This window comes from Salmo salar, chromosome 23 (genome assembly GCF_965601325.2).
Source record: "Salmo salar chromosome 23, fSalSal1, whole genome shotgun sequence".
Classification (NCBI taxonomy): domain Eukaryota; kingdom Metazoa; phylum Chordata; class Actinopteri; order Salmoniformes; family Salmonidae; genus Salmo; species Salmo salar.
In genome coordinates, this window is record NC_138313.1 from 23,410,001 (window position 1) to 23,432,392 (window position 22,392).

Below are 22,392 nucleotides of genomic sequence, written 5' to 3' on the forward strand. Positions count from 1 at the left end.
AAATAAAGACTTACACCACAGCCAAATGTAGACTAAAGCCTGGACATTGTCAGGACTGACGGACAACATTAACTGAGAATGAAAAGTCTCTTATGGCTTGCATCTGAGTGTGTGTCTGTGCGTCTGTATGTGCTCGTGCATGTGTGTGAGAGTGATGTAATCTGTATTAAAATCGATGAGTGGAGGCTTCATTCAGAGTAATATGTGGACTATCAGCCTGATGTGTGAGCAGCTCTCTCTCTCCCCCCATCCTATCTCTCTCTCCCTCCCCCCGTCCTCTCTCTCTCTCTCCCCCCATCCTATCTCTCCCTCCCCCCGTCCTCTCTCTCTCTCTCCCCCCGTCCTCTCTCTCTCTCCCTCCCCCGTCCTCTCTCTCTCTCCCTCCCCCCGTCCTCTCTCTCTCTCTCCCCCCGTCCTATCTCTCCCTCCCCCCGCGTCCTCTCTCTGTCTCTCTCCACTATAGAGTGGCTCAATGTGGTCTTATCAGAGAGAGACATGCAATAAACTGGTCTGTCTGAGGTCGTGTCTCAAATGACAGCATATTCCTCGTGCCGTGCACGACTTTTGGCCAGAGCCTGGGTATTAGGGTGTATCGAGACACAGCCATAGAGAGAGAGAGACAGAGTGATACAGGCGAATGTCTCTATATGTGTTATCTGCGTTCTGTTCGATTAACTGATGATTAATTGTCCCTGTTGTCTCAGACTGACAAACTAATCCACCTGATTGATCTGTTGTGAATGGAAACATGAATAAAAACCTGATGGGACAAACATTTCTGTCCATCATAACAGTCTGACGACCACAGATTTACCCAAACAGGAAACCCGTGATACAGGTTGGGATTCGTCATCCTCGGGAGATGATGTGGAAACCAGCCACTAGGGGCTGTTACCTTCAAGTAGGTTTGGGTTTTGCTGGGCGTAAGCATCTGCCTCTGGTGCCAAAGGTTGCAGCGATAGAAAGTTGTTTTTGAGAATTTGGTTTAAAGCCAATACCAAACCATAACCCTTACCTTAACCATTCAGAGTTAACACCTAACCTTAAGATTTCAGAGTTAATGCATAAACTAAACCCTAACCTTAAAAATGTGGAGTTAATGCCTAAATGTAACTGGAACACTTCGAAATGTAACGTTTGGAACAACTTTGAAATTTGACATTTGAGAAACATGGATGAACGCCTAATTCTGACGTGAGTTTGTGAGAGCGAGTTGTATATACCAACACCTAATCACTCTCTCCACCATCTCTCCTCCCTCCATCTTCCCTAATCACTCTCTCCACCATCTCTCCTCCCTCCATCTTCCCTAATCACTCTCTCTTCTCTCGTTCTCCTGTTTTTTTTCTCTCTCTCTCATCCTTCTTCATCTCTCCATCTCTCGGATTGTTTGTTTCTAGAGGCAGACATCTTCTGGCTCTGTGGCACACTTCTAACACGTCTTCTCGCATGTGTGTTTGTGAGTGTGTGTGTTTGTGTGTGTGTTAGAGCGCGCTCTATTTTCAATCCATTTTATTTAAAGATCAAACGAAAGCCTGGTGATTAATCTTTCCCCCTCTCTCATTCCCACTCCCTCTTTCATCTCCACAGGAAAAGAGAGGAGGGAAAGGAGGAAGAGGGGGAAGGAGGAGGGGTCTGCCTCACTCACAGGCCAAGAATAACACCACACACACCTCCCCCATTTCTCCATCGCCTGGAGGTCCACCCAGTCCTCCTGAGGAGAGAACCCAGAGGAAAGGCAATCTCCCCTAGGATAAACTTAGTCAGATAGCCCCTGATCCCTCTCTGGACACTGGGTCTGCACCACTGCATGTTGTTGGCATAGTCTATTACCAGCCTCTGTTTTCTATGTTTTCCTGTGCATGCATGTGTGTACATTTTTCTCTCAGGTTTCAGTTGTGTGTCTGTCAGTAGTGAAGCTGTAGGGGATGTTATTCTCTAATCATCTCTATTCCCATTGGAACCATGCTCCTGTCACTCACACAACTCCACCAATAAAATCCAAGCAGAGGGGAGGGGCTTGTACCTGATAAATGCTCTCTTCTGATTGGTCACGGATGGGCTCGTGTCCTGCCTCAAACACAATGTACTACAACACCGGCAGCAGAGGGAGGAGAGGAGAGGAGGAAGAAAGAGAAAGAGAAAAATAGGAAATAGGAAATAGAAGAAAAAGGAAAGACTGAGAATAGGAAGCAAAGATGTGATTGGTCAAACAGAATCATCTGTGGGTCCCGCCCCCAAGCAATCCCGAATAGATACCCTCAGACACAGCACACACACACACACACACACAAAACCACAACCACACACAACTCAGTCTGTCTGACCAGAACCCTGGGACTCCCCCACAATCCCCCGCAGACACAGAGAAACAGGCAAGGCGATTGGAAGATTGGAAGAAACATTAGAGAGAAACATTCTGATTGGATAACAGCATTATAGAAGCATTCTGATTGGTGTTTAGAAGTTACCTGGTAGACCGGATCCTCCAAATCTTCTTCCAGAATAGTCTAAAGGCAGACGGACGGACGGAGAAGGGGAAGAGAGAAGAGAGGGGATAGAAGAGTAGAGAGGGGATAGAAGAGTAGAGAGGGGATAGAAGAGTAGAGGGGGGAGCAAGAGAGTAGAGAGGGGATAGAAGAGTAGAGAGGGGATAGAAGAGGAGAGAAAGAGAGTAGAGAGGGGATGGAAGAGTAGAGAGGGGAGAAAGAGAGTAGAGAGGGCAGCAAGAGAGTAGAGAGGGGATAGAAGAGTAGAGAGGGGATAGAAGAGTGGAGAGAGGATAGAAAAGTAGAGAGGGGAGAAAGAGAGTAGAGAGAGGATAGAAGAGTAGAGAGAGGATAGAAGTGTAGAGAGGGGATAGAAGAGTAGAGAGGGGAGAAAGAGAGTAGAGAGGGGATAGAAGAGTAGAGAGGGGAGAAAGAGAGTAGAGAGAGGATAGAAGAGTAGAGAGGGGAGAAAGAGAGTAGAGAGGGGATAGAAAAGTAGAGAGGGGAGAAAGAGAGTAGAGAGGGGATAGAAGAGTAGAGAGGGGATAGAAGAGTAGAGAGGGGATAGAAAAGTAGAGAGGGGAGAAAGAGAGTAGAGAGAGGATAGAAGAGTAGAGAGGGGAGAAAGAGAGTAGAGAGGGGAGAAAGAGAGTAGAGAGGGGATAGAAGAGTAGAGAGGGGAGAAAGAGAGTAGAGAGAGGATAGAAGAGTAGAGAGGGGAGAAAGAGAGTAGAGAGGGGATAGAAGAGTAGAGAGGGGAGAAAGAGAGTAGAGAGAGGATAGAAGAGTAGAGAGGGGAGATAGAGAGTAGAGAGAGGATAGAAGAGTAGAGAGGGGAGAAAGAGAGTAGAGAGGGGATAGAAGAGTAGAGAGGGGAGAAAGAGAGTAGAGAGAGGATAGAAGAGTAGAGAGGGGAGAAAGAGAGTAGAGAGAGGATAGAAGAGTAGAGAGGGGAGAAAGAGAGTAGAGAGAGGATAGAAGAGTAGAGAGGGGAGAAAGAGAGTAGAGAGGGGAGAAAGAGAGTAGAGAGGGGATAGAAGAGTAGAGAGGGGATAGAAGAGTAGAGAGGGGAGAAAGAGAGTAGAGAGGGGATAGAAGAGTAGAGAGGGGAGAAAGAGAGTAGAGAGAGGATAGAAGAGTAGAGAGGGGAGAAAGAGAGTAGAGAGAGGATAGAAGAGTAGAGAGGGGATAGAAGAGTAGAGAGGGGATAGAAGAGTAGAGAGGGGAGAAAGAGAGTAGAGAGGGGATAGAAGAGTAGAGAGGGGATAGAAGAGTAGAGAGGGGAGAAAGAGAGTAGAGAGGGGATAGAAGAGTAGAGAGGGGAGAAAGAGAGTAGAGAGAGGATAGAAGAGTAGAGAGGGGAGAAAGAGAGTAGAGAGAGGATAGAAGAGTAGAGAGGGGAGAAAGAGAGTAGAGAGAGGATAGAAGAGTAGAGAGGGGAGAAAGAGAGTAGAGAGAGGATAGAAGAGTAGAGAGGGGATAGAAGAGTAGAGAGGGGAGAAAGAGAGTAGAGAGGGGATAGAAGGGTAGAGGGGAGAAAGAGAGTAGAGAGAGGATAGAAGAGTAGAGAGGGGAGAAAGAGAGTAGAGAGAGGATAGAAGAGTAGAGAGGGGAGAAAGAGAGAGGGGAGAAGAGAGTAGAGAGGGATAGAAGAGTAGAGAGGGGATAGAAGAGTAGAGAGGGGAGAAAGAGAGTAGAGAGGGGATAGAAGAGTAGAGAGGGGAGAAAGAGAGTAGAGAGAGGATAGAAGAGTAGAGAGGGGATAGAAGAGTAGAGAGGGGAGAAAGAGAGTAGAGAGGGGATAGAAGAGTAGAGAGGGGATAGAAGAGTAGAGAGGGGATAGAAGAGTAGAGAGGGGAGAAAGAGAGTAGAGAGGGGATAGAAGAGTAGAGAGGGGAGAAAGAGAGTAGAGAGGGGATAGAAGAGTAGAGAGGGGAGAAAGAGAGTAGAGAGAGGATAGAAGAGTAGAGAGGGGATAGAAGAGTAGAGAGGGGATAGAAGAGTAGAGAGGGGATAGAAGAGTAGAGAGGGGAGAAAGAGAGTAGAGAGAGGATAGAGGAGTAGAGAGGGGATAGAAGAGTAGAGAGGGGATAGAAGAGTAGAGAGGGGAGAAAGAGAGTAGAGAGAGGATAGAAGAGTAGAGAGGGGAGAAAGAGAGTAGAGAGAGGATAGAAGAGTAGAGAGGGGATAGAAGAGTAGAGAGGGGAGAAAGAGAGTAGAGAGGGGATAGAAGAGTAGAGAGGGGAGAAAGAGAGTAGAGAGAGGATAGAAGAGTAGAGAGGGGATAGAAGAGTAGAGAGAGGATAGAAGAGTAGAGAGGGGAGAAAGAGAGTAGAGAGGGGATAGAAGAGTAGAGAGGGGATAGAAGAGTAGAGAGGGGAGAAAGAGAGTAGAGAGGGGATAGAAGAGTAGAGAGGGGAGAAAGAGAGTAGAGAGGGGAGAAGAGAGTAGAGAGGGGAGAAGAGAGTAGAGAGGGGATAGAAGAGTAGAGAGGGGATAGAAGAGTAGAGAGGGGATAGAAGAGTAGAGAGGGGATAGAAGAGTAGAGAGGGGAGAAAGAGAGTAGAGAGGGGATAGAAGAGTAGAGAGGGGATAGAAGAGTAGAGAGGGGAGAAAGAGAGTAGAGAGGGGATAGAAGAGTAGAGAGGGGATAGAAGAGTGGAGAGAGGATAGAAGAGTAGAGAGGGGAGAAAGAGAGTAGAGAGGGGATAGAAGAGTAGAGAGGGGATAGAAGAGTAGAGAGGGGATAGAGAGTAGAGAGGGGATAGAAGAGTAGAGAGGGGAGAAAGAGAGTAGAGAGGGGATAGAAGAGTAGAGAGGGGATAGAGAGTAGAGAGGGATAGAAGAGTAGAGAGGGGAGAAGAGAAGAGAGGGGATAGAGAGTAGAGAGGGGAGAAGAGAGTAGAGAGGGGAGAAAGAGAGTAGAGAGAGGATAGAAGAGTAGAGAGGGGAGAAAGAGAGTAGAGAGGGGATAGAAGAGTAGAGAGGGGAGAAAGAGAGTAGAGAGGGGATAGAAGAGTAGAGAGGGGAGAAAGAGAGTAGAGAGGGGATAGAAGAGTAGAGAGGGGAGAGAGAGTAGAGAGAGGATAGAAGAGTAGAGAGGGTAGAGAGGGAGAGAAGAGAGTAGAGAGGGGATAGAAGAGTAGAGAGGGGAGAAAGAGAGTAGAGAGGGGATAGAAGAGTAGAGAGGGGAGAAAGAGAGTAGAGAGAGGATAGAAGAGTAGAGAGGGGAGAAAGAGAGTAGAGAGGGGATAGAAGAGTAGAGAGGGAGAAAGAGAGAGAGGGGGAAGAGAGTAGAGAGGGGATAGAAGAGTAGAGAGGGGAGAAAGAGAGTAGAGAGAGGATAGAAGAGTAGAGAGGGGAGAAAGAGAGTAGAGAGGGGATAGAAGAGTAGAGAGGGGAGAAAGAGAGTAGAGAGGGGATAGAAGAGTAGAGGGGGAGAAAGAGAGTAGAGAGGGATAGAAGAGTAGAGAGGGGAGAAAGAGAGTAGAGAGAGGATAGAAGAGTAGAGAGGGGAGAAAGAGAGTAGAGAGGGGATAGAAGAGTAGAGAGGGGAGAAAGAGAGTAGAGAGGGGATAGAAGAGTAGAGAGGGGAGAAAGAGAGTAGAGAGAGGATAGAAGAGTAGAGAGGGGAGAAAGAGAGTAGAGAGGGGATAGAAGAGTAGAGAGGGGAGAAAGAGAGTAGAGAGGGGATAGAAGAGTAGAGAGGGGAGAAAGAGAGTAGAGAGAGGATAGAAGAGTAGAGAGGGGAGAAAGAGAGTAGAGAGGGGATAGAAGAGTAGAGAGGGGAGAAAGAGAGTAGAGAGAGGATAGAAGAGTAGAGAGGGGAGAAAGAGAGTAGAGAGAGGATAGAAGAGTAGAGAGGGGAGAAAGAGAGTAGAGAGAGGATAGAAGAGTAGAGAGGGGAGAAAGAGAGTAGAGAGGGGATAGAAGAGTAGAGAGGGGATAGAAGAGTAGAGAGGGGAGAAAGAGAGAGGGGAGAAAGAGAGTAGAGAGGGGATAGAAGAGTAGAGAGGGGAGAAAGAGAGTAGAGAGAGGATAGAAGAGTAGAGAGGGGATAGAAGAGTAGAGAGGGGATAGAAGAGTAGAGAGGGGAGAAAGAGAGTAGAGAGAGGATAGAAGAGTAGAGAGGGGAGAAAGAGAGTAGAGAGGGGATAGAAGAGTAGAGAGGGGATAGAAGAGTAGAGAGGGGAGAAAGAGAGAGGGGAGAAAGAGAGTAGAGAGAGGATAGAAGAGTAGAGAGGGGAGAAAGAGAGTAGAGAGGGGAGAAAGAGAGTAGAGAGGGGAGAAAGAGAGTAGAGAGGGGATAGAAGAGTAGAGAGGGGAGAAAGACAGTAGAGAGGGGAGAAAGAGAGTAGAGAGGGGATAGAAGAGTAGAGAGGGGAGAAAGAGAGTAGAGAGAGGATAGAAGAGTAGAGAGGGGATAGAAGGGTAGAGAGGGGATAGAAGAGTAGAGAGGGGATAGAAGAGTAGAGAGGGGATAGAAGAGTAGAGAGGGGATAGAAGAGTAGAGAGGGGATAGAAGAGTAGAGAGGGGATAGAAGAGTAGAGAGGGGATAGAAGAGTAGAGAGGGGATAGAAGAGTAGAGAGGGGATAGAAGAGTAGAGAGGGGAGAAAGAGAGTAGAGATGGAAGAGGAAAGCCAGGAAAATCAGTGTAGTTGACAGATAGAAGCAGCAGCACCAAGCATTCCCAACAGATAACCACATAGTAGACACAGAACAGCCCGGTCGCCTCCTCTGCATTATGAGTGTGTAAGTGAATATGAGGTAAAAGTGAACGTGTGTGTGTGTACCTGGTACACAGCCTGTTCACACTGTTTGTCTTTCTGGGCTTTCTTCTCCATCTCCTCCCTCTGTTTGATGTCATAGATGAGCTGGAACAGGTCCCGGAGGTCCAGGATCACTGGTTCTGCCTGGGAGGTGGAGAGGAAGTAGAACACTGTTATATAGCTCTGTGGGTAACCAACCAGGTCACCCGTGATACAAGTCAGTATTGGACGTTCATCCATGTCTGAGGACGTCGGGAGAATGACGTGAAAACCGGCCGCTAGGTGCAACAGTGAGCGCTGTTACATTCAAGTAGGTTTCAGTTTTGCTGGGGCGTTGTGGACGGGCTCAGGGATGGGCGTAAGCATCTGCCTCTGATTCCAAAGGTTTTAATTCAAATCCAGCAATGTTTTAAGTTTATCCCAAGCCTTAATCCTTACCTTTGCCATTCAGTTAATACCTAGCCTTAACCCTTACCTTTGCCATTCAGTTAATACCTAGCCTTAACCCTTACCTTTACCATTCAGTTAATACCTAGCCTTAACCCTTACCTTTGCCATTCAGTTAATACCTAGCCTTAACCCTTACCTTTACCATTCAGTTAATACCTAGCCTTAACCCTTACCTTTACAATTCAGTTAATACCTAGCCTTAACCCTTACTTTTACCATTCAGTTAATACCTAGCCTTAACCCTTACCTTTACCATTCAGTTAATACCTAGCCTTAACCCTTACCTTTACCATTCAGTTAATACCTAGCCTTAACCCTACCTTTACCATTCAGTTAATACCTAGCCTTAACCCTTACTTTTACCATTCAGTTAATACCTAGCCTTAACCCTTACCTTTACCATTCAGTTAATACCTAACTTTAACCCTTACTTTTACCATGCAAAGTTTATACCTTAACCCTTACCTTTACCATTCAGAGTTAACACCTTAACCCTTACCTTTACCATTCAGAGTTAACACCTTATCCCTTACCTTTACCATTCAGAGTTAATACCTTAACCCTTACCTTTACCATTGAGAGTTAATACCTTAACCCTTACCTTTACCATTCAGAGTTAATACCTTAACCCTTACCTTTATCATTCAGAGTTAATACCTTAACCCTTACCTTTACCATGCAGAGTTAATACCTTAACCCTTACCTTTATCATTCAGAGTTAATACCTTAACCCTTACCTTTACCATGCAGAGTTAATACCTTAACCCTTACCTTTATCATTCAGAGTTAATACCTTAACCCTTACCTTTACCATTCAGAGTTAATACCTAACCTTAACCCTTACCTTTATCATTCAGAGTTAATACCTAACCTTAACCCTTACTTTTACCATTCAGAGTTAATACCTTAACCCTTACCTTTACCATGCAGAGTTAATACCTTAACCCTTACCTTTATCATTCAGAGTTAACACCTTATCCCTTACCTTTACCATTCAGAGTTAATACCTTAACCCTTACCTTTACCATTCAGAGTTAATACCTAACCTTACCTTTATCATTCAGAGTTAATACCTTAACCCTTACCTTTACCATTCAGAGTTAATACCTAACCTTACCTTTACCATTCAGAGTTAATACCTAACCTTATCCCTTACTTTTACCATTCAGAGTTAATACCTTAACCCTTACCTTTACCATTCAGAGTTAATACCTTAACCCTTACCTTTACCATTCAGAGTTAATACCTAACCTTAACCCTTACCTTTACCATTCAGAGTTAATACCTTAACCCTTACCTTTACCATTCAGAGTTAACACCTTAACCCTTACCTTTATCATTCAGAGTTAATACCTTAACCCTTACCTTTACCATTCAGAGTTAACACCTTATCCCTTACCTTTATCATGCAGAGTTAATACCTTAACCCTTACCTTTACCATTCAGAGTTAATACCTTAACCCTTACCTTTACCATTCAGAGTTAATACCTTAACCCTTACCTTTACCATTCAGAGTTAACACCTTAACCCTTACCTTTATCATTCAGAGTTAATACCTAACCTTAACCCTTACCTTTACCATTCAGAGTTAATACCTTAACCCTTACCTTTACCATGCAGAGTTAATACCTTAACCCTTACCTTTACCATTCAGAGTTAATACCTTAACCCTTACCTTTACCATTCAGAGTTAATACCTTAACCCTTACCTTTACCATTCAGAGTTAATACCTTAACCCTTACCTTTACCATTCAGAGTTAATACCTTAACCCTTACCTTTACCATGCAGAGTTAATACCTTAACCCTTACCTTTACCATTCAGAGTTAATACCTTAACCCTTACCTTTACCATTCAGAGTTAATACCTTAACCCTTACCTTTACCATGCAGAGTTAATACCTTAACCCTTACCTTTACCATTCAGAGTTAATACCTTAACCCTTACCTTTACCATTCAGAGTTAATACCTTAACCCTTACCTTTACCATTCAGAGTTAATACCTAACCTTACCTTTACCATTCAGAGTTAATACCTAACCTTATCCCTTACTTTTACCATTCAGAGTTAATACCTTAACCCTTACCTTTACCATTCAGAGTTAATACCTTAACCCTTACCTTTACCATTCAGAGTTAATACCTAACCTTAACCCTTACCTTTACCATTCAGAGTTAATACCTTAACCCTTACCTTTACCATTCAGAGTTAATACCTTAACCCTTACCTTTACCATTCAGAGTTAATACCTTAACCCTTACCTTTACCATTCAGAGTTAATACCTAACCTTATCCCTTACTTTTACCATTCAGAGTTAATACCTTAACCCTTACCTTTACCATTCAGAGTTAATACCTTAACCCTTACCTTTACCATTCAGAGTTTATACCTTAACCCTTACCTTTACCATGCAGAGTTAATACCTTAACCCTTACCTTTACCATTCAGAGTTAATACCTAACCTTAACCCTTACCTTTACCATTCAGAGTTAATACCTAACCTTAACCCTTACCTTTACCATTCAGAGTTAATACCTAACCTTAACCCTTACCTTTACCATGCAGAGTTAATACCTTAACCCTTACCTTTACCATTCAGAGTTAATACCTTAACCCTTACCTTTATCATTCAGAGTTAACACCTTAACCCTTACCTTTACCATTCAGAGTTAATACCTTAACCCTTACCTTTACCATTGAGAGTTAATACCTTAACCCTTACCTTTATCATTCAGAGTTAATACCTTAACCCTTACCTTTATCATTCAGAGTTAATACCTTAACCCTTACCTTTACCATTCAGAGTTAACACCTTAACCCTTACCTTTACCATTCAGAGTTAATACCTTAACCCTTACCTTTATCATTCAGAGTTAACACCTTAACCCTTACCTTTACCATGCAGAGTTAATACCTTAACCCTTACCTTTACCATTCAGAGTTAATACCTTAACCCTTACCTTTACCATTCAGAGTTAATACCTAACCTTAACCCTTACCTTTACCATTCAGAGTTAATACCTAACCTTAACCCTTACCTTTACCATTCAGAGTTAATACCTAACCTTAACCCTTACCTTTACCATGCAGAGTTAATACCTTAACCCTTACCTTTACCATTCAGAGTTAATACCTTAACCCTTACCTTTATCATTCAGAGTTAACACCTTAACCCTTACCTTTACCATTCAGAGTTAATACCTTAACCCTTACCTTTACCATTGAGAGTTAATACCTTAACCCTTACCTTTATCATTCAGAGTTAATACCTTAACCCTTACCTTTATCATTCAGAGTTAATACCTTAACCCTTACCTTTACCATTCAGAGTTAACACCTTAACCCTTACCTTTACCATTCAGAGTTAATACCTTAACCCTTACCTTTATCATTCAGAGTTAACACCTTAACCCTTACCTTTACCATGCAGAGTTAATACCTTAACCCTTACCTTTACCATTCAGAGTTAATACCTTAACCCTTACCTTTACCATTCAGAGTTAATACCTTAACCCTTACCTTTACCATTCAGAGTTAATACCTAACCTTAACCCTTACCTTTATCATTCAGAGTTAATACCTTAACCCTTACCTTTACCATTCAGAGTTAATACCTTAACCCTTACCTTTACCATTGAGAGTTAATACCTTAACCCTTACCTTTATCATTCAGAGTTAATACCTTAACCCTTACCTTTATCATTCAGAGTTAATACCTTAACCCTTACCTTTACCATTCAGAGTTAATACCTAACCTTAACCCTTACCTTTACCATTCAGAGTTAATACCTAACCTTAACCCTTACCTTTACCATTCAGAGTTAATACCTAACCTTAACCCTTACCTTTACCATGCAGAGTTAATACCTTAACCCTTACCTTTACCATTCAGAGTTAATACCTTAACCCTTACCTTTATCATTCAGAGTTAACACCTTAACCCTTACCTTTACCATTCAGAGTTAATACCTTAACCCTTACCTTTACCATTGAGAGTTAATACCTTAATCATTCAGAGTTAATACCTTAACCCTTACCTTTATCGTTCAGAGTTAATACCTTAACCCTTACCTTTACCATTCAGAGTTAACACCTTAACCCTTACCTTTACCATTCAGAGTTAATACCTTAACCCTTACCTTTATCATTCAGAGTTAACACCTTAACCCTTACCTTTACCATGCAGAGTTAATACCTTAACCCTTACCTTTACCATTCAGAGTTAATACCTTAACCCTTACCTTTACCATTCAGAGTTAATACCTTAACCCTTACCTTTACCATTCAGAGTTAATACCTAACCTTAACCCTTACCTTTATCATTCAGAGTTAATACCTTAACCCTTACCTTTACCATTCAGAGTTAATACCTTAACCCTTACCTTTACCATTGAGAGTTAATACCTTAACCCTTACCTTTATCATTCAGAGTTAATACCTTAACCCTTACCTTTATCATTCAGAGTTAATACCTTAACCCTTACCTTTACCATTCAGAGTTAATACCTAACCTTAACCCTTACCTTTACCATTCAGAGTTAATACCTAACCTTAACCCTTACCTTTACCATTCAGAGTTAATACCTAACCTTAACCCTTACCTTTACCATGCAGAGTTAATACCTTAACCCTTACCTTTACCATTCAGAGTTAATACCTTAACCCTTACCTTTATCATTCAGAGTTAACACCTTAACCCTTACCTTTACCATTCAGAGTTAATACCTTAACCCTTACCTTTACCATTGAGAGTTAATACCTTAACCCTTACCTTTATCATTCAGAGTTAATACCTTAACCCTTACCTTTATCATTCAGAGTTAATACCTTAACCCTTACCTTTACCATTCAGAGTTAACACCTTAACCCTTACCTTTACCATTCAGAGTTAATACCTTAACCCTTACCTTTATCATTCAGAGTTAACACCTTAACCCTTACCTTTACCATTCAGAGTTAATACCTTAACCCTTACCTTTACCATTCAGAGTTAATACCTTAACCCTTACCTTTACCATTCAGAGTTAATACCTTAACCCTTACCTTTATCATTCAGAGTTAATACCTAACCTTAACCCTTACCTTTATCATTCAGAGTTAATACCTTAACCCTTACCTTTACCATTCAGAGTTAATACCTTAACCCTTACCTTTACCATTCAGAGTTAATACCTTAACCCTTACCTTTACCATTCAGAGTTAATACCTTAACCCTTACCTTTACCATTCAGAGTTAATACCTTAACCCTTACCTTTACCATGCAGAGTTAATACCTTAACCCTTACCTTTATCATTCAGAGTTAACACCTTAACCCTTACCTTTACCATTCAGAGTTAACACCTTAACCCTTACCTTTACCATTCAGAGTTAACACCTAACCTTAACCCTTACCTTTACCATTCAAAGTTAATACCTTAACCCTTACCTTTACCATGCAGAGTTAATACCTTAACCCTTACCTTTATCATTCAGAGTTAACACCTAACCTTAACCCTTACCTTTACCATTCAGAGTTAATACCTTAACCCTTACCTTTACCATGCAGAGTTAATACCTTAACCCTTACCTTTATCATTCAGAGTTGATACCTAACCTTAACCCTTACCTTTACCATGCAGAGTTAATACCTTAACCCTTACCTTTACCATTCAGAGTTAACACCTTAACCCTTACCTTTATCATTCAGAGTTAATACCTTAACCCTTACCTTTACCATTCAGAGTTAACACCTTAACCCTTACCTTTACCATTCAGAGTTAATACCTTAACCCTTACCTTTACCATTCAGAGTTAACACCTTAACCCTTACCTTTACTATGCAGAGTTAATACCTTAACCCTTACCTTTACCATTCAGAGTTAATACCTTAACCCTTACCTTTACCATGCAGAGTTAATACCTTAACCCTTACCTTTATCATTCAGAGTTAATACCTAACCTTAACCCTTACCTTTACCATTCAGAGTTAATACCTTAACCCTTACCTTTACCATTCAGAGTTAATACCTAACCTTAAAATTCCGGAGTTAATGCCTAAACTTAACCTTAAACAAAAATTTGACTTTTGGAACAACTTAGAAATTTGATGTTTGAGAAACATGGATGAACATCTAATTCTGACGTGAGACTGTGAGAGTGAGTTGTAACACACACACACACATATACAGGCATATACAGTCAGGCGCACACTCTCACACACACATTCACAAGCATGCGCATACACACACACCACCTCACATTCACAGCGTAATAAAGCATTTGGATGTGAGGTCTTAGTTTCACTATGAACAGCATCGGAGCAGAGAGCTGGGGATTCTGGGGATTCTGAGGGGTGAGCCTGGGGAACAATGAAATATAGATCTTGTTTAATATTTGATTGAGGCATAACAGGGAGTTCCCAGGCAGTGTTCGGACATCACCAGTATAGTGTTGCTTTCCAACATGCTCCTACTTCCTTCCTACCACATCTGAACTCTGATTCAGACTTAGATAAATCATGTAGTGTGAGTCTCAATCTCTTCTCTCCTTTCATCACTTTCTCTGTTCCCTCTCTCTTCTGACTGTATATAATTAGTAGTGAACAGACATCTCTCTTGTCGTCTCTGTCCTCAGAAAACACAACAGGGACGGAACTCTCCTAGCACACACAGAGGAATACATGGCAGCTTGCTGGGTTGCTCTGTTTCCCAGGGCGCCAGGTCAGTTCCTGGGAGGATTGACGGGTCGTTAGAGGTGATGACACACTCACACACTCGTCGAGTCACTACGGGAAATCAATATGGCAGCAGAGAGCAGAGACAGCCTCACACATAACACAGACACGAGACACAGACAGCAACAACACAGAGAGAATATAGACACACACACAGCAGAGCAGACTGGGCTCTCTATCTGTAGAGAGCTGATTCAAGGCTCAGTATCTTAATGTGAACACGACAATGTTCCCTGGGGCAAGCAGAGGACATTGGGGAGTCATGGACAACAGAAAAGCAAACTAAGGCACACACACACACACACACACACGGTACTCACAGACTGTGCTGTCTTGATGGCTACGAAGCGGTGGTTGCCCTCTTTCCCACAGACATAACCAAAGGCTCGGTGGTCTGTGATGTCCTTAGCGATGTAAGAGATCTCATGGACCGCATGGTGGTGCTGGAGGACCTGAGAGAGACCAGGCAGAGAAACACAGTCAGAGACTGGACCCCTGATCTAGAGATGAAAAGAAGAGAGGAAAGAAGGGAGGAGAGAAGAGAGAGAGAGAGGAGGGAGAGAAAGAGAGAGGAGGGAGAGAAAGAGAGAGGAGGGAGAGGATCTGGCAGTACTTATTTTCAGAGCTCAGACAGCTCTCAGCAGGAAGTGGCCCTCACACACCCCTTGCCAAATTGAGGACAGACGGAGGGAGACAGTCACACTATTCCCTGTGAGCCTCTGTTGTGTTTTTGTGCCAGGCAGGAAGAAGGGGGATTAGACCTCCTCAACCCCCACACACACACACACACACACACACACACACACACACACACACACACACACCCGCCTGCTCGTTTAACAGTCTTTAGTTCCCCTACTTCCCCCAGTTTAGCCAGAGTGTTTGCGCCAGGGAGGGATGGCTGTGCCCATGGCAGATGGCACTGGCTGTCCCAGAGAACGGGAGCAGGGACTGACTCTGCCCACACGCTCACACATACTTACACTGACTTCCAAACATCACACACACACACACACACACACACACACACACACACACACACACACACACACACACACACACACACACACACACACACACACACACACACACACACATAGCACGCTCACACATGCATACCGATGCCACACATACACCCACACACAAGTGTGTGTGTGTGCGCATCCGTGTACGTGTGTGCGTGTGTGTGTGTGTGTGTGAGTGTAAGTGGCAATGACAGTCGCGTCGCTGTAGGCAGTCGAGTTGATCATTTCATCTGCTCACTGGATGTGTCACTACAGGCAGAGGCAATCTCAGAACGCAGCACTGACACCCAAAACACAGAGATGTGTATCTGTCAACCCCACACAGAGCTCTGACAGTACAGAGCACCCGGCAGCAGCCACAGTGGTGTGTGACTGATGCCTTCTATATTTAATAAGTAGGCTGATGATTGTCATCACTCCCATTGACTGACCTGACAATAATAAGAGCCCCTCCCCTCCAATAACCAAGGCAGCAGGAGAGGCCCCGGGATCACACGCACGTACGCCACACGCACAAACACACAGGGCGTACGCACGCCCACACAAACATGCACGCGCATCCCGTGCCGGTAGATTGAACCCCGGTAGATTGAACCCCGGTAGATTGAACCCCGGTTTCTCGTGCGATTCTGAGGCTGGAGAGGGGTTGACATACGCACTTTTCCTTTCTCCCTCTCTCCAACCCTACATCGCCACGGTGACCATGACGGAGAGAGAGCGTGAACACGGGCACCCGCCCTCTGTGGGGACGGAGGAGAGATTAATGTTCCCTCGCTCCTCTTCTCCATCCTCCACGACCTTCCCTCTTCCGTGAGAGAGCTCATCCATCCATCCGTCCATAAGGGGGGTTGGGGGATGTAAGCAATATGGCTGCAGTGTGGGAGGTAGAGAGGCAAGGCCACACACACACACACACACACACACACACACACACACACACACACACACACACACACACACACACACACACACACACACACACACACACACACACACACCGTGGCACCCTGCACACAGAGAAAGACAGACTGCACTGATATCAGACGATAAACCAGGTTTGTATTCTGATCTACTTAGGAGGTTTCAATTAGGTCCTCCTGATTTCCCCCGGGACTACTTAGAGCTGCCTCATTAACAAGCCCACCTGTCCCCCTGGACCACACACACACACACACACACACACACACACACACACACACACACACACACACACACACACACACACCTTTAAAACTCACCCCAAACTTCTCATCAAAGATCTTGATCCCCCCAAAGGAGACGGTCAAAAACACCTTCTGTTTGTGGTCTCCTTTAGAGCGCCCTGCTGCTGCTATACCCTACAGAACAGACACAAAGAGGCAGGATATAGACACGCACAAACACACGTCTACTTACTGTAAATGGAGAAGAGCAGAGAGGAGGAGGAAAGAGCAGAAGTGCGTGTGTGTGTGTGTGTGTGTCTCAGGGTTTCCGCTAGCCGGTAATAGCTGGCTTTTGTCTGATAGAAAGAATATAGAAAAGCAGATCAATAAAATTAGCGCCGGCCAATTTTCCAGTCGATGTAAATACCAAAATACCAGTCGATGTAAATACCAAAATACCAGTCGATGTAAATACATTTGACTGGTCATGCTTATCGGTCTACAGGTTAATTTGCATCATTTTGTGGAATGAAATTAGCACGTGTGTATAGTCTATTCGTTATGTATCTCAGCACACGTGTACAGCATACATATACAGAGCCTTCGAGTGGAAAATCTGTCTGACAGCAGAGGAGCTGCTGCCGCAGCATCTTGTGGTGCGTTCTGAACAACAGGGAACTCTGAAAAAGACCCGGTCAAAATCTTTTTTATCCAGTTTAGGACTACCGGTTGTATGAATCTGGGATCTGTCGTCCCAACTGGCTCAGAGTCTGTCTGGAATAGGCTATTTCTCTGTCGACAAGCTGACCAAAGCCTTGACATAAGCTAGTTATTTTGCTGTTCGTTACTCATCTTATTGGCTGAGGAAAAGTAAATGTGGACAGTTATTCTAACATGTTCAAAGTGCACATCAGAATTTGGTAAGAAGGACCACAAACCATTGCATCCTGGACTTGCATGTTCTGTTAATATGAATGACCATAGTTTAAATGTGATGTCTGTCATTCTGAGCACTGTGGGTGGACGCCCTAATCAGGTTACACATCCAATGCAAAAGGCTCTGGTAGATTTCTCAAATATCCGGTAAATTAAAATGTTGCCGGTCAAATGTCCGGCGCCATATTTTCCTAACGGAAACCCTGGTGTGTGTATTTCCTGTCTGGATGAGCAAATTGGGAAACAAGTTGATCAATGCACCGTTTGCCTCTGCTCCTCACCCCTCACCTCTCCTCACCTCTCCTCTCCTCACCTCTCCTCTCCTCTCCTCACCCCTCACCTCACCCCTCACCTGTCCTCACCCCTGACCCCTACCTGTCCTCACCCCTCCTCTCCTCACCCCTCACCTCACCTGTCCTCACCCCTGACCCCTCACCTGTCCTCACCCCTCACCTCTCCTCTCCTCACCCCTCACCTCACCCCTCACCTGTCCTCACCCCTGACCCCTCACCTGTCCTCACCCCTGACCCCTCACCTGTCCTCACCCCTCCTCTCCTCTCCTCACCCCTCACCTGTCCTCACCCCTGACCCCTCACCTCTCCTCACCCCTCACCTCTCCTCACCCCTCACCTGTCCTCACCCCTGACCCCTCACCTGTCCTCACCTGTCCTCTCCTCTCCTCACCTCACCCCTCACCTCACCTCACCCCTCACCTGTCCTCACCCCTCACGTCTCCTCACCCCTCACCTTTCCTCACCCCTCTCCTCTCCTCACCCCTCACCTCTCCTCACCCCTCCTCTCCTCACCCCTCACCTCACCCCTCACATGTCCTCACCCCTGACCCCTCACCTCTCCTCACCCCTCACCTCTCCTCTCCTCACCCCTCACCTGTCCTCACCCCTGACCCCTCACCTGTCCTCACCTGTCCTCACCTCTCCTCTCCTCACCTCACCCCTCACCTGTCCTCACCCCTCACGTCTCCTCACCCCTCACCTTTCCTCACCCCTCTCCTCTCCTCACCCCTCACCTCTCCTCACCCCTCACCTCTCCTCTCCTCACCCCTCACCTGTCCTCACCTCAGACCCCTCACCTGTCCTCACCCCTCACGTCTCCTCACCCCTCTCCTCTCCTCACCCCTCACCTGTCCTCACCCCTGACCCCTCACCCGTCCTCACCCCTCACGTCTCCTCACCCCTCACCTTTCCTCACCCCTCACGTCTCCTCGCCCCTCACGTCTCCTCACAGCTCACCTGTCCTCACCCCTCACCTTTCCTCACCCCTCACCTTTCCTCACCCCTCACCTCTCACGTCTCCTCACCCCTCACCTCTCCTCACCCCTCACCTTTCCTCACCCCTCACGTCTCCTCACCCCTCACCTTTCCTCAACCCTCACCTCTCACGTCTCCCCACCCCTCACCTCTCCTCACCCCTCACCTCTCCTCACCTTTTCACCCTATAATTCTGTCACACAATTACCCAGCATGTTAAATGAGATCGGAGCCTAAATCACTATCCTCACCTCCTCTCTCCCTCATCCTCCCTTCTCTCTCTCCTTCCTCACCACCTCTCTACCCATCCTCACCGCTCTCCTCCATCCTCCCTCCTCTCTACCCATTCTCACCTCCTCTCTCCCAAATCCTTGCTCTGCTCTCCCCCATCCTCACCTCCCCTCTCTCCCCCATCCTCTCTCCTCTCTCCCCCATCTCCACCTCATTATGTTCCATTATTACCCCAGACCCCCTTCCCCCTCATTCCCTGTCCTCGGGGTCAAACACACACACACACACACTCACCTTGAGCTTCATCATGGAGTCTTGACAAAGTTTGTCTCCCCTCGCGGCCATGACTTCGTCCAGACCGATGAGTTTAGCCTTGTAGCGAACGCCATCCCCCTTAAACCGCCTGATCAACCCGGCCTCGCTACGATCCTGCCCTGAGAGAGAGACACAAATACAGAGTCAGTACAGTACAATAAACGCACATGACCATGACCCCCATCCCTCCCTATTCTATCTCTCTATCTCAATCCATCCCTCTCTATTCTATTTCTATCTCTATCTATCCATCCCTCTCTATTCTATCTCTATCTCTATCCATCCCTCTCTATTCTATCTCTCTCTATCCATCCCTCTCTATTCTATCGCTATCTATCCATCCCTCTCTTTTCTATATCTATCCATCCCTCTCTTTTCTATATCTATCCATCCCTCCCTATTCTATCTCTCTATTCATCTCTCAAAATTCTATCTCTCTATCCATCCCATCTCTATCTCTATCATTCCCTCCCTATTCTATCTCTCTATCCATCCCATCTCTATCTCTATCTATCCATCCCTCCCTATTCTATCTCTCTATCCATCCCATCTCTATCTCTATCTATCCATCCCTCCCTAGTCTATCTCTCTATCCATCCCATCTCTATCTCTATCTATCCATCCCTCCCTATTCTATCTCTCTATCCATCCCATCTCTATATCCATCCATCCCATCTATCTCTATCCATCCCTCCCTATTCTATCTCTCTATCCATCCCATCTCTATCTCTATCCATCCCTCCCCATTCTCTCTCTACCTACCTCTATCCACCCCTACCCATTCCCTCTCTGAATGATGGTGTGACATTTTGTTCTTATCTCCTCTCTCTTTCTGTTTCCCCTCTCTTCTCACACTCTCTATTATCCATGTGTGTAGTGTGTGGGTGTATTGAGTGTGTGTACTAGTGTGTTTGTGTGTGTTGTCCTAGCTCCTCTCTCTATGTTATCTCCTGTGGTTAGTAAAGTACTCCTCACAGACAACAGAGTGGGAGGGAGGGAGGGAGGGAATTAAGAAAATTCCCAAAGTTAAGAAAAGCTTTGACTATGTACAGACTCAGTGAGCATAGCCTTGCTATTGAGAGATGCCGCAGAAGGCACAACTGGCTCTCGAGAGCACACTGCCCACAAAATGAGGTGGAAACTGAGCTGCACTTCCTAACCTCCTGCCAAATGTATGACCATATTAGAGACACATACAGTTGAAGTCGGAAGTTTACATACACCTTAGCCAACTACATTTAAACTCAGTTTTTCACAATTCCTGACATTTAATCCTAGTAAAAATTCCCTCTTTCAGGTCAGTTAGGATCACCACTTATTTTAAGAATGTGAAATGTCAGAATAATAGCAGAGAGAATGATTTATTTCAGCCTTTATTCCCACATTTATTGGGAATAATGATTTATTTCAGCTTCTGGGTCAGAAGTTTACATACACTCAATTAGTATTTGGTAGCATTGCCTTTAAATTGTTTAACTTGGGTCAAACGTTTCGGGTAGCCTTCCACATGCTTCCCACAATAAGTTGGGTGAGTTTTGGCCCATTCCTCCTGACAGAGCTGGTGTAACTGAGTCAGGTTTGTAGGCCTCCTTGCTCACACATGCTTTTTCAGTTCTGCCCACAAATTTTCTATAGGATTGAGGTCAGGGCTTTGTGATGACCACTTCAATACCTTGACTTTGTTGTCCTTAAGCCATTTTGCCACAACTTTGAAAGTATGCTTGGGGTCATTGTCCATTTGGAAGACCCATTTGTGACCAAACTTTAACTTCCTGACTGATGTCTTGAGATGTTGCTTCAATATATCCCCATAATTTTCCTGCCTCATGATGCTATCGATTTTGTGAAGGGCACCAGTCCCTCCTGCAGCAAAGCACCCCCACAACATGATGCTGCCACCCCCGTGCTTCACGGTTGGGATGGTGTTCTTCGGCTTGCAAGCCTCCCCCTTTTTCCTCCAAACATAACAATGGTCATTATGGCCAAACAGTTCTATTTTGGTTTCATCTGACCAGAGGACATTTCTCCAAAAAGTACGATCTTTGTCCCCATGTGCAGTTGCAAACCGTAGTCTGTCTTTTTTATGGCGGTTTTGGAACTGTGGCTTCTTCCTTGCTGAGCGGCCTTTCAGGTTATGTCGATATAGGACTCGTTTTACTGTGGATATAGATAGTTTTGTACCTGTTTCCTCCAGCATCTTCACAAGGTCCTTTGCTGTTGTTCTGGGATTGATTTGTACTTTTCGCACCAAAGTACGTTCATCTCTAGGAGACAGAACGCATCTCCTTCCTGAGCGGTATGACGGCTGCGTGGTCCCATGGTGTTTATACTTGTGCACTATTGTTTGTACAGATGAACGTGGTACCTTCAGGAATTTGGAAATTGCTCCCAAGGATGAACCGTACTTGTGGAGGTCTACAATTGTTTTCTGAGGTCTTGGTTGATTTCTTTTGATTTTCCCATGATGTCAAGCAAAGAGGCACTGAGTTTGAAGGTAGGCCTTGAAATACATCCACAGGTACACGTGACGATCGTCAAAAGGAGTAGACCAAGGTGCAGCGTGGTACGTTTTCATATTTATATTTATTGTAACTCAGAACACTCAAACAAAATAACAAACAATGAAAAAACGAACATCACGTTCTCCAGGCTTACTGAGCTGACAAAAACAAGATCCCACCCTGAAGGAGGGAAAAAGGGCTGCCTAAGAATGATTCCCAATCAGAGACAATGATAGACAGCTGCCTCTGATTGGAAACCATACTAGGCCAATCAACAACAAGCAACAAAAAGAACATAGAAATATGACACATAGAATGTCACACCCTGACCTAACCAAACAGGTCAGGGCGTGACAACACCTCCAATTGTATCAAATGGTGTCAATTAGCCTATCAGAAGCTTCTAAAGCCATGGCATAATTTTCTGGAGTTTTCCAAGCTGTTTAAAGGCACAGTCAACTTAGTACATGTAAACTTCTGACCCACTGGAATTGTGATACAATGAATTATAAGTGAAATAATCTGTCTGTAAACAATTGTTGGAAAAA

General features: G+C 44.8%; 1 protein-coding gene across 12 annotated transcripts in view; it reads right to left on the reverse strand.

Annotated features, from left to right (window-relative positions):
• Positions 1–22,392, reverse strand: part of dab1a (DAB adaptor protein 1a) — an 88,235-nt gene that overhangs the window by 14,871 nt on the left and 50,972 nt on the right. For 6 of the 12 annotated variants that reach the window (XM_014169219.3, XM_045706378.2, XM_045706381.2 and 3 more), the window contains exons 3-8: positions 19,323–19,462; positions 16,690–16,788; positions 14,747–14,878; positions 7,285–7,404; positions 2,472–2,510; positions 2,027–2,089 (exon numbers count right to left, since the gene is read on the reverse strand). In XM_014169219.3, coding sequence (XP_014024694.2) covers positions 2,027–2,089; positions 2,472–2,510; positions 7,285–7,404; positions 14,747–14,878; positions 16,690–16,788; positions 19,323–19,462 — 593 coding nt within the window. The remainder of the gene's footprint in view (positions 1–2,026; positions 2,090–2,471; positions 2,511–7,284; positions 7,405–14,746; positions 14,879–16,689; positions 16,789–19,322; positions 19,463–22,392) is intronic. The other 6 variants (XM_045706386.2, XM_045706383.2, XM_045706384.2 and 3 more) reach the window with 2 other exon arrangements.